The sequence below is a fragment of the Cynocephalus volans genome, chromosome 3, assembly GCF_027409185.1.
Source record: "Cynocephalus volans isolate mCynVol1 chromosome 3, mCynVol1.pri, whole genome shotgun sequence".
Lineage (NCBI taxonomy): Eukaryota > Metazoa > Chordata > Mammalia > Dermoptera > Cynocephalidae > Cynocephalus > Cynocephalus volans.
The window spans coordinates 62,811,231-62,823,239 of NC_084462.1; the positions used below are offsets into that span (position 1 = coordinate 62,811,231).

At 50.5% G+C, this 12,009-nt stretch overlaps 1 protein-coding gene across 1 annotated transcript; it reads left to right on the plus strand.

Annotated features, from left to right (window-relative positions):
• Positions 1-5,347: 5,347 nt before the first annotated feature.
• CRABP1 (cellular retinoic acid binding protein 1) lies at positions 5,348-11,380 on the plus strand. The gene is made up of 4 exons (XM_063091929.1): positions 5,348-5,417; positions 5,957-6,135; positions 8,073-8,186; positions 11,330-11,380. Exons 1-4 carry the CDS (start codon positions 5,348-5,350, stop codon positions 11,378-11,380), a joined length of 414 nt encoding a protein of 137 aa, XP_062947999.1.
• The last annotated feature ends 629 nt before the right edge of the window (positions 11,381-12,009 follow it).

Genomic DNA, 12,009 nt, shown 5'->3' on the forward strand with positions numbered 1-12,009 from the left:
TTTACTGTCCAGTCAGGCACTGCCAAGCTCCCAGACCATGCGCCACCAGAATTCCATTTGGAACTCTAAGCCCCTGTCACCAGGTCTCCCACTGCCCCATCAGAGCTCTTCTCTGAAGCTTGAGATACCTTCCCAATTTCAAATGTTGTGGAGATCCCTATTACCCACACCTTCATCCCATACTAGGCTCTCCTTCGAGCCCTAGAGTCCACAGACTATTGCAAACTAACTCCCTCATCCTATAGGCCTTCTAGAATGCTCCTTCTCATTGCTTCACTGAAGTTCATGTTCTAAACACTTCTATCTGCTTGTCCCCATGAACCTCAAAGATATTATATCCAAGACAAAATTCAGTATCCTCCTTATGAAATTGTCTACCACTGTCGGGTTGGTGGTCTAACCTTCCATGCCAACTGCAAACTAGAAACCCAATGCCTGTTTCTCCTTATCCTTCACCTCCAACATGCAATCTGTCATCTTGTCCTACTAATTTTCCTTTCTAAATATTTCTCACAACTGACCCCTCCTCAAGCTACAGCCTTCTTTATCTTTTGCCTGGACCTTTGCAGGAGACTCCTCGTTGGTCTCCATGTATCAGCTCTTGATCTTCTTCAATTCATCCTCTGTACAGGCCACCGGAGGGATCTGTTTGAAATGCAATCTGATCAAGTCCCTTTTCTTCTTAAAAACCTTCCATGGCTCCTCTTTCAGTGGAGTTAACTGAGTTGGTTCTATGAGACACCAGCCCTGTAGGACACTCCACAGATATAAGACAATAAATTTAGGAAATGCTGTACACTAAATGCCCCTCTTCAAGTTTCATAATGTGCATTAGCATCTTAAAGATGGCTTCGTTACTGTCCTCAACTCCAGTGTCTTGATCTCTGACCATGCTTGCCTGTGCCCTGGGTCTTGTCTGCTCCCACCTCTACTGCCTGAGTTTATCTATTTCTCCTGCACCTTCTATCTTTCCTTTAGTCTCTGCCTTCAGCCTGTAAATATGTTCACATCTCTTCCATCCAGAATGCAAACAAACAAATCTCTGAATAGTCCTTGGATGCTATCTCCTCTCACAACTTCCAAACTCTCTTCCCTTCCCATGCACAGTCATGCTTTTCGAAACAGTCATCTACATTTTCTCATTCCAATTTCACTCTTTCCTTTCCAAACTCAACCCATTGCAGCCTGCCTTCAGATCCTACCGCCTCCTGAAACCACTCTAGCCACAGTCACCAAGACTGTCTTGCTGCTCACCTAGGGGACACTTGGAGGCCCTTGACTCCGTGAACCTCTCAGGAGCAGTTCCTCTCTGGAAGCTGTTACTGTTGGCCCATTCTTCCTTTTTATAAATGCCATGCCCCTCAGATGGTAGGACATCGCCCTCAGGTTTTCCTCATCCCCGTCCTGCTCACTTTGGCTGCCCCTGCTCCATCTGCCCCCTAAACACTGAGATTCTCCAAGCTCCCTTGGCCTTCTGTTCTTCTCTTTCTGAGGCCCGTCTCTGGGAATCCCATCCACACTCATGTCTTTGCTGGGCACAGACGATTCCCACACCCCTGTCTTCAGCTCAGACCTTTCTCCTGAACTCCAGAACCATACCTCCCACTGCCTGCTGGATCCTGGACACCCCAGACAACTCAAACCCAACACATCCCAGACAGAACTCATCTCCTGCATGTGTGTGCCCCATAGCAGCCAGTGAGACTACCAAGTGCACAACCTAGAAATCTGAGTGTCACTCTGGCCTCTTGCTCCTACCTCCCCATCCCTACCAGTCATGTAATATTGTAGGGCCAACCTGGCTCCACAAGAGAATCACCTGGAAAACTTGCCAAACACAGCTTCCTGGGCCCTGCCCCTAACTTACTGAATCCAAATCTCCAGGTCTGGGCCTAGGAAAGTGAATTTCTGGAAAGCTTCCCCAGGCTGCTGTGATGCCTGGCTCGAATCACAGACTGGCGTTAGGGAACCACTGCTCTGTAACCCATCCACTTCTCCTGTCCCCCGCCACTATCAGTTCTGCTTGCCTAGTTCAAGGCGACAGCCTCCTCCCTGTGCTCCTGATAATATGTTCACTCCCTCTGGTCCATTCCCCATGCTGCAGCAGTGGCAACTTTCCCGAAAGTGTAATAGGGCCTTGGCTCACCTCTGCTTAAATCTTTTCTGTGTGCCCACCCTGGAACACTACCTTTGTGGGCCTGTGTCCTTGGTGGAGTGACTTTTGCTCACCTCTTTTTTTTTTTTTTTTTTTAAATAAAAGATGACCAGTAAGGGGGTCTTAACCCTTGACTTGGCGTTGTCAGCACCACGCTCTCCAAGTGAGCCAACCGGCCATCCCTACACACGGATCTGAACCCATGGCCTTGGTGCTATGAGCACCACACACTTCCCAAGTGAGCCACAGGCTGGCCCTTTTGCTCACCTCTTAAGTCTCACCTCCTACCTCACCCATCCAGGCTACACACTCCAGCCATGCTGAAAGGCACATGGTCCCCAAATACATAGCCCTGTTTCACAGCTCCTGTCTTTGACGTGTTGTTCTTTCTGGTTGTTCCTCTCACTCTCTCAGTCCCTCTGGATCTAGTCTTAAGGCTCAACCCAGGCTGAGCTAATCGCCTCCTGCTCAGGCACTATTCGCTCACATGGTGATCATAGTGTTTCCAGGTTTCTCCCCCAGTTTAACAGTGAACGCTCAAGACAGGACCTGGATCCTGATTGGTCACTATCCTCAGAGCTGCACCCAGTTCCTGGCTCAGAGAGGGGGTCAACAAGGGTTAGTGAACAGAAGGGTAAAAGAAGGGAGGGAAAGAGAGAAGTCAGGAGGGCTTAGAGGATTTGGGTGACTCTGCCAGTCTGTTTTGAGACCCAGGCTAAGAGCTGGGTCTCTAACTAGTAGGGATGCTGCTCTGGGTCCTGAGGCTGGGTTCACAGAAATACCATGATGCTGTTTTTCTGCCCTCGTGGCTCTGGGTTTCCCTGGTAGCCAGGCGGGTTATGTTAGCCTGCCCTCCCCATTTCATGTGCCACTTGATGAGGTTTGGGGCTTCTGAGAAGTCCTGGCCCCTCCTGTCTGCCCTGGCCATCTCTGAACTTCCATTAACAAGGACGGTGGGTTCACAAGGACTTTGGGACCACTCCACTCTCTACTGCCGAACTGGCTGTGCCCTCCTCCTTCCTGGACCCTTTTCCCACCCTTGCTCAGTGCCTGGACAACAGCACCAGTGTCCTCCTGCCACAACAGCCCCAACCGGGCGGTGGACCCCTTCTCCTGGCCCCTCTTGCCCCACCCTCCTTATTCCTTTACCATTTTCTCCCTCTGACCATCCTCACAGGCTTTCCCTGGGCTATAAACCATGGTACCGGCTCCCGACTTTGCTGCCCTCCTCCAGCCTCCTGCACCTACTCCATCCCTGGCTTTAAGATGGCTGAAGCCTTGCTGGGGAGGAGTACTGGATGGGGGCAGAGGCCTGCACTAGCTGCATAGCACCCCTGTTTTCTCCCCTCACTGTAGAGACACCAGACCCACTATGAAGTGGGTTTGATTTTATGGGTTTGATTCTTCTGCCTCCCACACCCAGGTCCAGCTACTTAATTTGAAGGTCCCAGTGCAATATGAAAATGCAGGACCCCTTGTTCAAAAAATATTGAGAATTTTAAGACAGCAATAGCAGAACATTCCTGCTTTTCCATTTTCCAATCCAACCATCAGGCCCTTCTAAGTGCATGGCCTTGTGTGACTGCACAGGTCGCACGTGCATAAAGCCGGCCCTGCCCGTGCCCCTTTCCAGCTAGTGATGGCTCTTCTCCTCTCTCCTGTCCTCTGCTGCTTTCTTAGACAGCTCCTCGGGACCTCCAGGTGGGAGCCCAGCCAGCCACCTGCAGAAGCCCAGGACTCTGCTCAGCAGGCACTCAGCACAGGTCCCCCAGGCCCTCAGAAGTCTTCACCCCCACACTCCCTCTGGGCTTCTCATGGTTTTGAGCCCCACCTGGTTGAGCCTGAGAAAGGGAGGACAAGCTGATAAACAATCACTGCTCTCCAGGAGTTCAGTTTATAGCAGAGTTAAGACCTGAACAAGAACAGGACCAAGCAATGATCCGGTGAGTTCAGAGAGAAATAACCACATTTGATTAGGAAATTGAATTTCACAACAGACTCCATAAAGATGGGCTTTGATGAATGGGCAAGATTTTATTAACCAGAGGAGGAAAAGGGCACTCCAGGGAGAGGGTACAACATGGGCAAAGGCTTAGAGGGGAAGACACGTGGCAGGTTCCAGAATACTGAGTTGTGCAGTTTGGCTGAGGTGCACGGTTGGTGAAATAGTGGAAAGAGGCTGGAAGGAAAATTTGGGTCTGCAATGAAGAGCTGGAAGAGCTGCGGTGAGGTGTTTGTTCCCCTTAGTGGGGACAATGAAGGAACTTTGGGTGTTTGTGTGTGGTGTGTATTTGGGAGTGAAGGGAGAAGGAAGACTTCCTCAGCTTGGCCCCCCAGCCTGCCCGCAGAGTGCAAAGACTCACTTTTCCGCAAAACAGGCCGCACCTACCCTCAGTTCTGGAGCTCATTCAGTCCATCCGACAAAGGGGCGGCAGCCTGGGCTCGCTCATGCCTGCGAACGCGGAGGACCCAGGACCTCCCAGGAGCCTACGTTCCGCGCGGCGGTGCCCAGGCCGGTGCGTGGGGGGGGGGGGGGGGCGATTAGGGCTTTCCCGCCACTCGCTCCTATTGGACCCGCGGGTGTGCGTGCGGCAGAATAGGATCCAGGACCCGGGAGAGGAGGGGACCGGCTGGGCACACCCAGAAAGCCCGACTGGGGATGGGGAGGGAGTGGTTCCCATCTCCTGATGGCCCCCACTACCCACTTTATTTTAACTTTCTGTTATGGATATCTTCAAACATATACAAAAGTAGAGAGAATGGTATAATCATTCCCCGAGTCCCCACCGCCTGGCTTCAACAATTATCACCTCCTGGCCTATCTTGTTTCGTCCAACCCCTCTCCCACCACCCACTTTAAAGCAAGATGTGGGTGGCCCGGGGGTAGCGGAGGTGTCCCCCAGTTGTAGGAGAGCGGTGACGGCCCTGCACCACTAGAAAGTGGAGTGCTGAGAGGCGGAATGGGGGTATGGTTGGGCGGGGAGCTGTGCTCACGCGGGGTAGGGGCTGCGGGGGGCGGGGCCGGCGGGGCGGGGCCCGGAGCAGGGCGGGGGTGGGGGGCGCTCTCCCAATGACTCAAGGCGCGCGGGGCTCGGCGCAGAGCGCCAGTCTCCGCCTTGCAGCGCCGAGTGTGCCCGCTGCGCCGCCGCTGTCCGTGCCTGCCGCCGCTTTCCCGCCGCCGCCACCGCCACCATGCCCAACTTCGCTGGCACCTGGAAGATGCGCAGCAGCGAGAATTTCGACGAGCTACTCAAGGCACTGGGTAAGCTGGGGTGGACGGTGCGCCCCGACGGGGAGAAGACCCGGGGAGGTGACTCGGGTCTGGAGGGAGTGGGCGCTGGGGAACCCCACGCAGGAAAGAGTCCCCGGGGCGATAGATGACCCCATCTCTTAGGCGCACCCTGTCTCGGAGCGGCGAGCGGAGCCCGGGGCCGACGCGTCCAGTAAACGTTTGTTAGATGTTTGGCACCTTCCCCGACGGTTCGTCCTTTATTACGTGCTAGATAATTGCAAGGAGAGAGTACTGGAGTGCAAGAAGGGTCAGGGACTTTAAATTTGGGGACTCAACTTGAGACCAGGCTCTGCCACGAATTCACTGTGCAACTCGGGTAAAGCCACGTACCTTCTCTGAGCATCAGTATCTCATCTTGAAAACAGGGCGAGGGCAAGGAAACGAGTGGATTTTAAGGCCCCTGTCTAAAGTCAAAGGGTTTAGGAAGTGCCCTACCAGTCCCGGGACGACGGGCCGGTAGCGATGCCCCGTCACCCGAGCCGGTGGCGCACCCGCCGTTCCTGGCGCAGGTGTGAACGCCATGCTGCGGAAGGTGGCTGTAGCGGCTGCGTCCAAGCCGCACGTGGAGATCCGCCAGGACGGAGATCAGTTCTACATCAAGACGTCCACCACGGTGCGCACCACTGAGATCAATTTCAAGGTTGGAGAAGGCTTCGAGGAGGAGACAGTGGACGGACGCAAGTGCAAGGTGAGCCCCAGAGCCCACGCAGCGTCCCCGAGTCCCTGCTCCCTGCCCATGGCACGCTGCAGCCAGAGAAACCGATGTCTCCCTTAGCAGCCTGTGGCGCGCTTTCTTTGCAGGGCGTGTGCACGCGCTGTTCTCAGAGAGGGTTTGTACAACCTGGTTACCCTGGGCTCAAGAAAAATTCCTACCCACATTCGCTCCCAACCCCATCCCTAAGACGCCTCCCGAGGTGCTAACAGCCGCGCTTAAAGCGCGGGCTTTGGGTTGCGCGGCGTTCCCAGCTGTGGCTTTTGCAGAGGTTTGCGGCGCCCTACGCGCGAGGGCGGGCGGTTGCAGGGGCCACGTTTCCTGTCTCAGGTGGAGAGGCAGATCTCGTGTGCTACCCTCTCCCTCCCCTCCCCCCCCCAGGGGGGTCCCTTGGCCGCCTGGGAACACTGTGGATCCAGTTTCAGCAGTCCCTATGGCCCCGGCACCTCTCCCCTCCCTCCTCAGCCTGGTTGCTTAAAGGCACGGCGGATCTTTCCAAAAGCAACCCTAGTTCTGTCTGGGAAAATGGACTAAGTGCCCTCTCTTAGTCCTCAAGGGCAAGAGTTTTTTTTATTTCTCTGTACGTCGGCTGCAGGGATGAATGAGTGGATTGAAGCAACGGGTTGTACATTCCTTTTTTGCATAGGCAAAAATTGTATTTGGTTAAGCAGATGGAAAAATAATCGCTGCTGCTACCACTTATTTAAAAAGTGACAAAATGTCTCCCTCCCTTTCTCCAATGTCTAAAAAAAGAAAAAAGTCATAACATTCCAGAGAGTGCGAAATTGTTTGTTTCACCTTTCCTGAGTGGTGCCTGTCTGATCTCACAGTGGGACCTTCTGGGCACTGGGCTTGGGAGAAGGCAGACACAGCCCCTCAGGAGCAGGTTGCTCCAGGACACAATCTTTGGCTCCCAGAATTGGCATAGCCTGAAAATGATGTCCGGGCTGAGATATGAGGCCCAAGTCGCTGCATTGTTTGCGAAAACAAAAGAGCAGGATAACGTAGTTAGAGTGAAGGCCTGGGAGTCTAAGGGAGAAGGCCTGGCTTAATTTGGGGATTTCCAACGGTGGGTAATTCTGATTTAAAAATCAAAGGTTTACACAACAGCCTGGAGAATGGGGCTTTATCTCCCAACCTCAACCTTGCCTAATGAATGTGTCCCATGTGTTAGTTAAAAAGTGATTATGTGCACATTCAGTACTGCCCGCCCCTCCCCCACCCCACCCTCAACCCAGCTATACCACACTTTGTGCAGACACTGGGGAAAACTGCAGGGAATCGCTCCTTTCGCATCCTACCTCCAACAGCATGAAGACCCTTCAGATCAGTTTTTTCTAGATGGATGTAACCTGGAAAGTGGCAGCATTTTTATTCTTGGAGATGCTCAGGTTTATCAGAGCGCTACATCTGATAAAGAGAGCAAAAAGAATGGAAGGTCTTAATCCCAAAATCCCTGCAGGAGCTCGTGCTCCTGATCTGCAGACCACGGATGTGGTTGCAAACATGGTGTCCTAACCATTCTAAAATTTTGTGGTTCTGATGTGTAGGTTCTTGTCTTTGAAATCCAAGTTGCTTGAAGGGGTAATCCATTTCGACATAAATGAATCATCGCACATTCTAAATTTTATTCCTAGAGATGTAAAGTGTGCCTAAGGCTTTGCGGCTTCAGTGAGTGGGTATACGCGTGCATGCGTGCGCGTGCAATACAAGGTATGTTTATATCCCATCAAATCCATGACCGGCACTCTGAATTTGGACTTTACAGGGCTCAGCAGAGAAGATTCTGTGCCCTGCTGACAGGGACCATGTGTTGCTTCTCTGCGCAGCAATTATTCTCCAGTGTTCATTGTTGTCTCTGCTCCCGCTGCGGAGACTGTAATTAACGTCACTAATGGTTTTGCTGCCTGCAGAGTTTAGCCACTTGGGAGAATGAGAACAAGATCCACTGCACACAAACTCTTCTTGAGGGGGATGGCCCCAAAACCTACTGGACCCGTGAGCTGGCCAACGATGAGCTCATCCTGGTGAGAGCCCTTGGACCCCCAAACAATCCCAGAGTTCCCCAGATGATGCCCGAGGTGGACCACACAAACCTGTCATCTTCACTTGCCCATTCAGAGAAAGACACCATTTGCCCTGGGTTAAAAATTGAGCAGAAAACTCTAGATGACAATTTAGGTCAGAGGAAATCGTTGTTAAATGGTTGGCAGGAGAGGTGAGTAGCTCAGACAGCAAGACAGGGTTATGGACAGGCTGGAGTGCCTGCCACTATCCATACTGATACATGCTGGTGGAGGTGACATGCTTTAAGCCGACCTCCCGTCCAGCTGGCTCAGAATGATCTCTGTGAGGTCCCCAAGCTCACACTGCAGAAGGGATTTTTTTTTTCTTTGCATTCCCCATTTGGCTGGCTGGGAAAGGTTTCAGAAATTTTTATTACATCGACATTCAGAGCCTTAGAGGACACTTTTACCCCCGGACTTGCAAAATCCAATGTCCTTCGGGAGCCAGGCAAGTAATGCTGATTTGGGAAGTGTGAGTGCCACCCAATGTGGAGGGGCAGGGCCTTAGATCTGGACAAGGTGGGCTTTTCCTTAAAAGTTTTAAGACTGAAACATTTTAAACACCCCCAGCCAAAGTAAGCTTACATGGCGAGGCCAAGTTAGAAACCCCTATAGTTTAATCACATACCTCCTCCCCTGTTTTTATGGTAGAGCAGCAAAGGCAAATGGGGAGGACGGGACAAGTCCCACATTACTCTCCCTCTGTGTTTCAGAACTGACCGAGATTTCCTTGTAACCATCTCTTTTCCCCCAGACTAGAAAAGGGGAAAGCTGTCATGGATACCCAAGAAATTATACCCTTTGTTCTCCATCAGGCATGTTTTGTTAACATCTGCCCTGTTTTAGCGAATACCACCCCAAGATGTTGGGAATAGGAGACAGTGAGGTGTGGTATGTGACCTGAGCATGGCTCTTCCCTTCCCAAGCTCCAACCCCCTGCAGTAAAATGAGGGGCTGCGCTGAATTCTGATCCTTGAGGTCCCTCTCAGCCCTGAAATTACATGTTTATTCTGCAAGAAGACCCTAAATTGAGCTGTCTCTATTACTTTAACTGAGACTGCTTTATCTCTTTCTCTCTCTCCTCTGTCCTTCCCTGGGATGATTTAACATGCTTTCTCCTTTCATAGAGAAGGGACTGGCTTAATTTGCAACCTGGTTAATGTTGTTTCCAGGGGAAGAATGCTTGATGAGGTTGGGGAGCAATTTGAGGCTGAAACTTGGAAACTTAGGAGAAAAGGCACATATGGTTTCCTGGTACCAGAGACAGCAAAGAGGGAGATGATTTTAGAGGTCATGAGTGTAGCTGAGAGCTAAGTAGGATCGGTTTGCTCTGAGAAAGTGTGATTTTATTAACCTCTGTAGCACCCTAGAAGCCAGAGCCACAGACCAAATCCTGCTAGAAGGACTCCACTACTTCCAAAGCCCCTACCGCCCCCTTTACAATTCCACTCATGCATCCTTCCCTGGCTCAGCAAAATATATACAAGCCTCCAGGGGAGCATTAATTCTTGGCATTTGTGATCTGAAATGTAGGCTTTTGTTTCAAGGCTTATTATCAGTAATAAATTTAAAACGTAGGGAGATGTAGTCTCCATATAACAAGAGGCAAATTAATCTAATTAAATTAAAATAAGCTCTCCCAGTGCCAACAGTAAATTGTCTCCAGGCTGTAAGTTGCCTTCCTTTGAAAACTGAGTATACTCCCTCAAACCACTCTGGAATACTCTACAGAGAGTTTCTTTCGGGAACCTCTAAGCACAGTTTGCAGGCTGAGAAGGCCCCTTCAAATGTGATTGGAAATGTGGCAATTTCTTCCCATCATGAAGCCATTTGTCAGCCTGGATGAACTGACAGCTAGAATAGTTACTGCGTGGGTAGAGTCACATCCCCAAACATTGGCATTCCATTTGAAACTTCATGGCCATAAAGCTCAAAGCATTCTGGAAAACTTACATGGTTCTGAGGGGTCCAGATGTCTGAGAGGTGGATTTATGGTGGGAACTCCACCCTCCACATACCCCCAAAACACAATCATCTGCATTCCTCACTAATGGGGAAAGAGGGGAGGACAAAGGAGGTGTCCAAAATCATGTATAACTGCATCATTCTGGCCAGGAGATCCCTCGTATGAAAAGAAGCCTGTGAGAGGCCCAGGAGAGCAGGCTTGTGAGTAATTGCTAGTTTTTGGAAAAGTTGAGACAGCTTACTTATGGGCAATATCATTTCAGGGGCCAGAAGGAAAAATGTCCTCTTCCATCTGTGGAATGGTTCGTGTCCTCCCTACAGCATGCAAACAAAGAGCTATAGAATTTTAGCTGGAAAGAGCCTTTGGATCATCTTGTTCAATTCCACCCCTCCCCTCAACAACACCCCCTGCTTCTCCCTCCCCCAAACAGGCCAAGAGAGGAGAGACTTACCCATACTTACCCAGCTGTGAGTTACAGAGCTAGGTCTACATGCCAATGCTATCCTTTTGCAGCTGGGACCAATTTTCTAGCTTGCAGGTGACTTGGGTGTTACTTATACAAGGGGTCTTCAAAAAGTTCATGGAAAGATTTTGTATTATCTTTTAATTCTATTTTTCCATGAACTTTTTGAAGTAACCTTGTACAATATGTCAGGCTGTCTCCTAAGCTAGATGGCTGCTTTCTGGAAAGCAGTTCTATTCCTTCTCCAAAGCAATCCCATCTGGCTGGTCAGCACTGGACCCCATGGCTCCAGCTGCCCAAGCCCCTTGCTCTTTTGAAGTTGTTTGAAAAAAGACAGAACTACTTAAGGAATGTCTGATATGACATTCTCCCCTTTCAGTTTAATTTCAAAACCAAAGCCAGGAAATTCTCATTTGTTATGTCAGCATTCACAGGTTCCAGAAGCAAAGGAAAATTATATATAACATAATTCTATACCCTAGTTGCCTCTCTGCCAATAGAAAGCTTAAGGGGGGGAAAAAACCCTTAGCACTTTGCATGAGCACACAGCACAGGAAATTGAATGTCTGTTACAAAGAGTTTTTAACAGGGCAGTAAGTGGCCTTATTGGTGATATGCTTTAAACATTTTTGCACAGGCATGTGCACTGATTGGTTTTCCTTTTCTTCTCTGCAGACGTTTGGCGCCGATGACGTGGTCTGCACAAGAATTTATGTTCGAGAGTGAAGGCTTGTTCATACTTATGGGATGGGACGCAGCTTTCCCCAAGGAATATGTCATAGGTCTGAGCTGCTGGTGGACCACCCCCTTTCCCCTAGCAACATTAGGTGATCCCATTTTCCTCATGACAATGTTGTAGTGTTTTCCCCAAGGCCTTCGTGTCTCTTGTATCCCTGGTGCTCCGTAGTTTGATATTTGCACGGTTTTATCAGTCATTAAACTGGTTGGACACATCTCAAGGCTTTTTCCTTTTTCGATTGCCTCTTCAGTTTTACATGGGGGTTACTGTGTGCTGCTGTTTCTTGTGCTGTGTTGGTCTGTGGCAGCTCCAGCCTACTGGCCTAGGTATAGTGCTTTGAGCATCCATCAGCTGTTGCCAGCTGGGCTCTCACAGACTGGCTGGATGCAGACTGCAGATCCAGGTGCGAATGGACCTCACAGTGTTGTTTTTTAATTGAATTAGTTGTATCGGTCATTGTTAGCAGGAAAGTGAGGGCACATTCAAAAGGGTTAATTGAGGAGAGCTCATAATGAAGGGACTGTTTACATGGGCAGGATGAAGAGAACCAGCAAAAGATGGCAAGGCTCCCAGAGACTGGCAACGGAGGGGTCGTCGTTATCACGTGTAGGCCTAA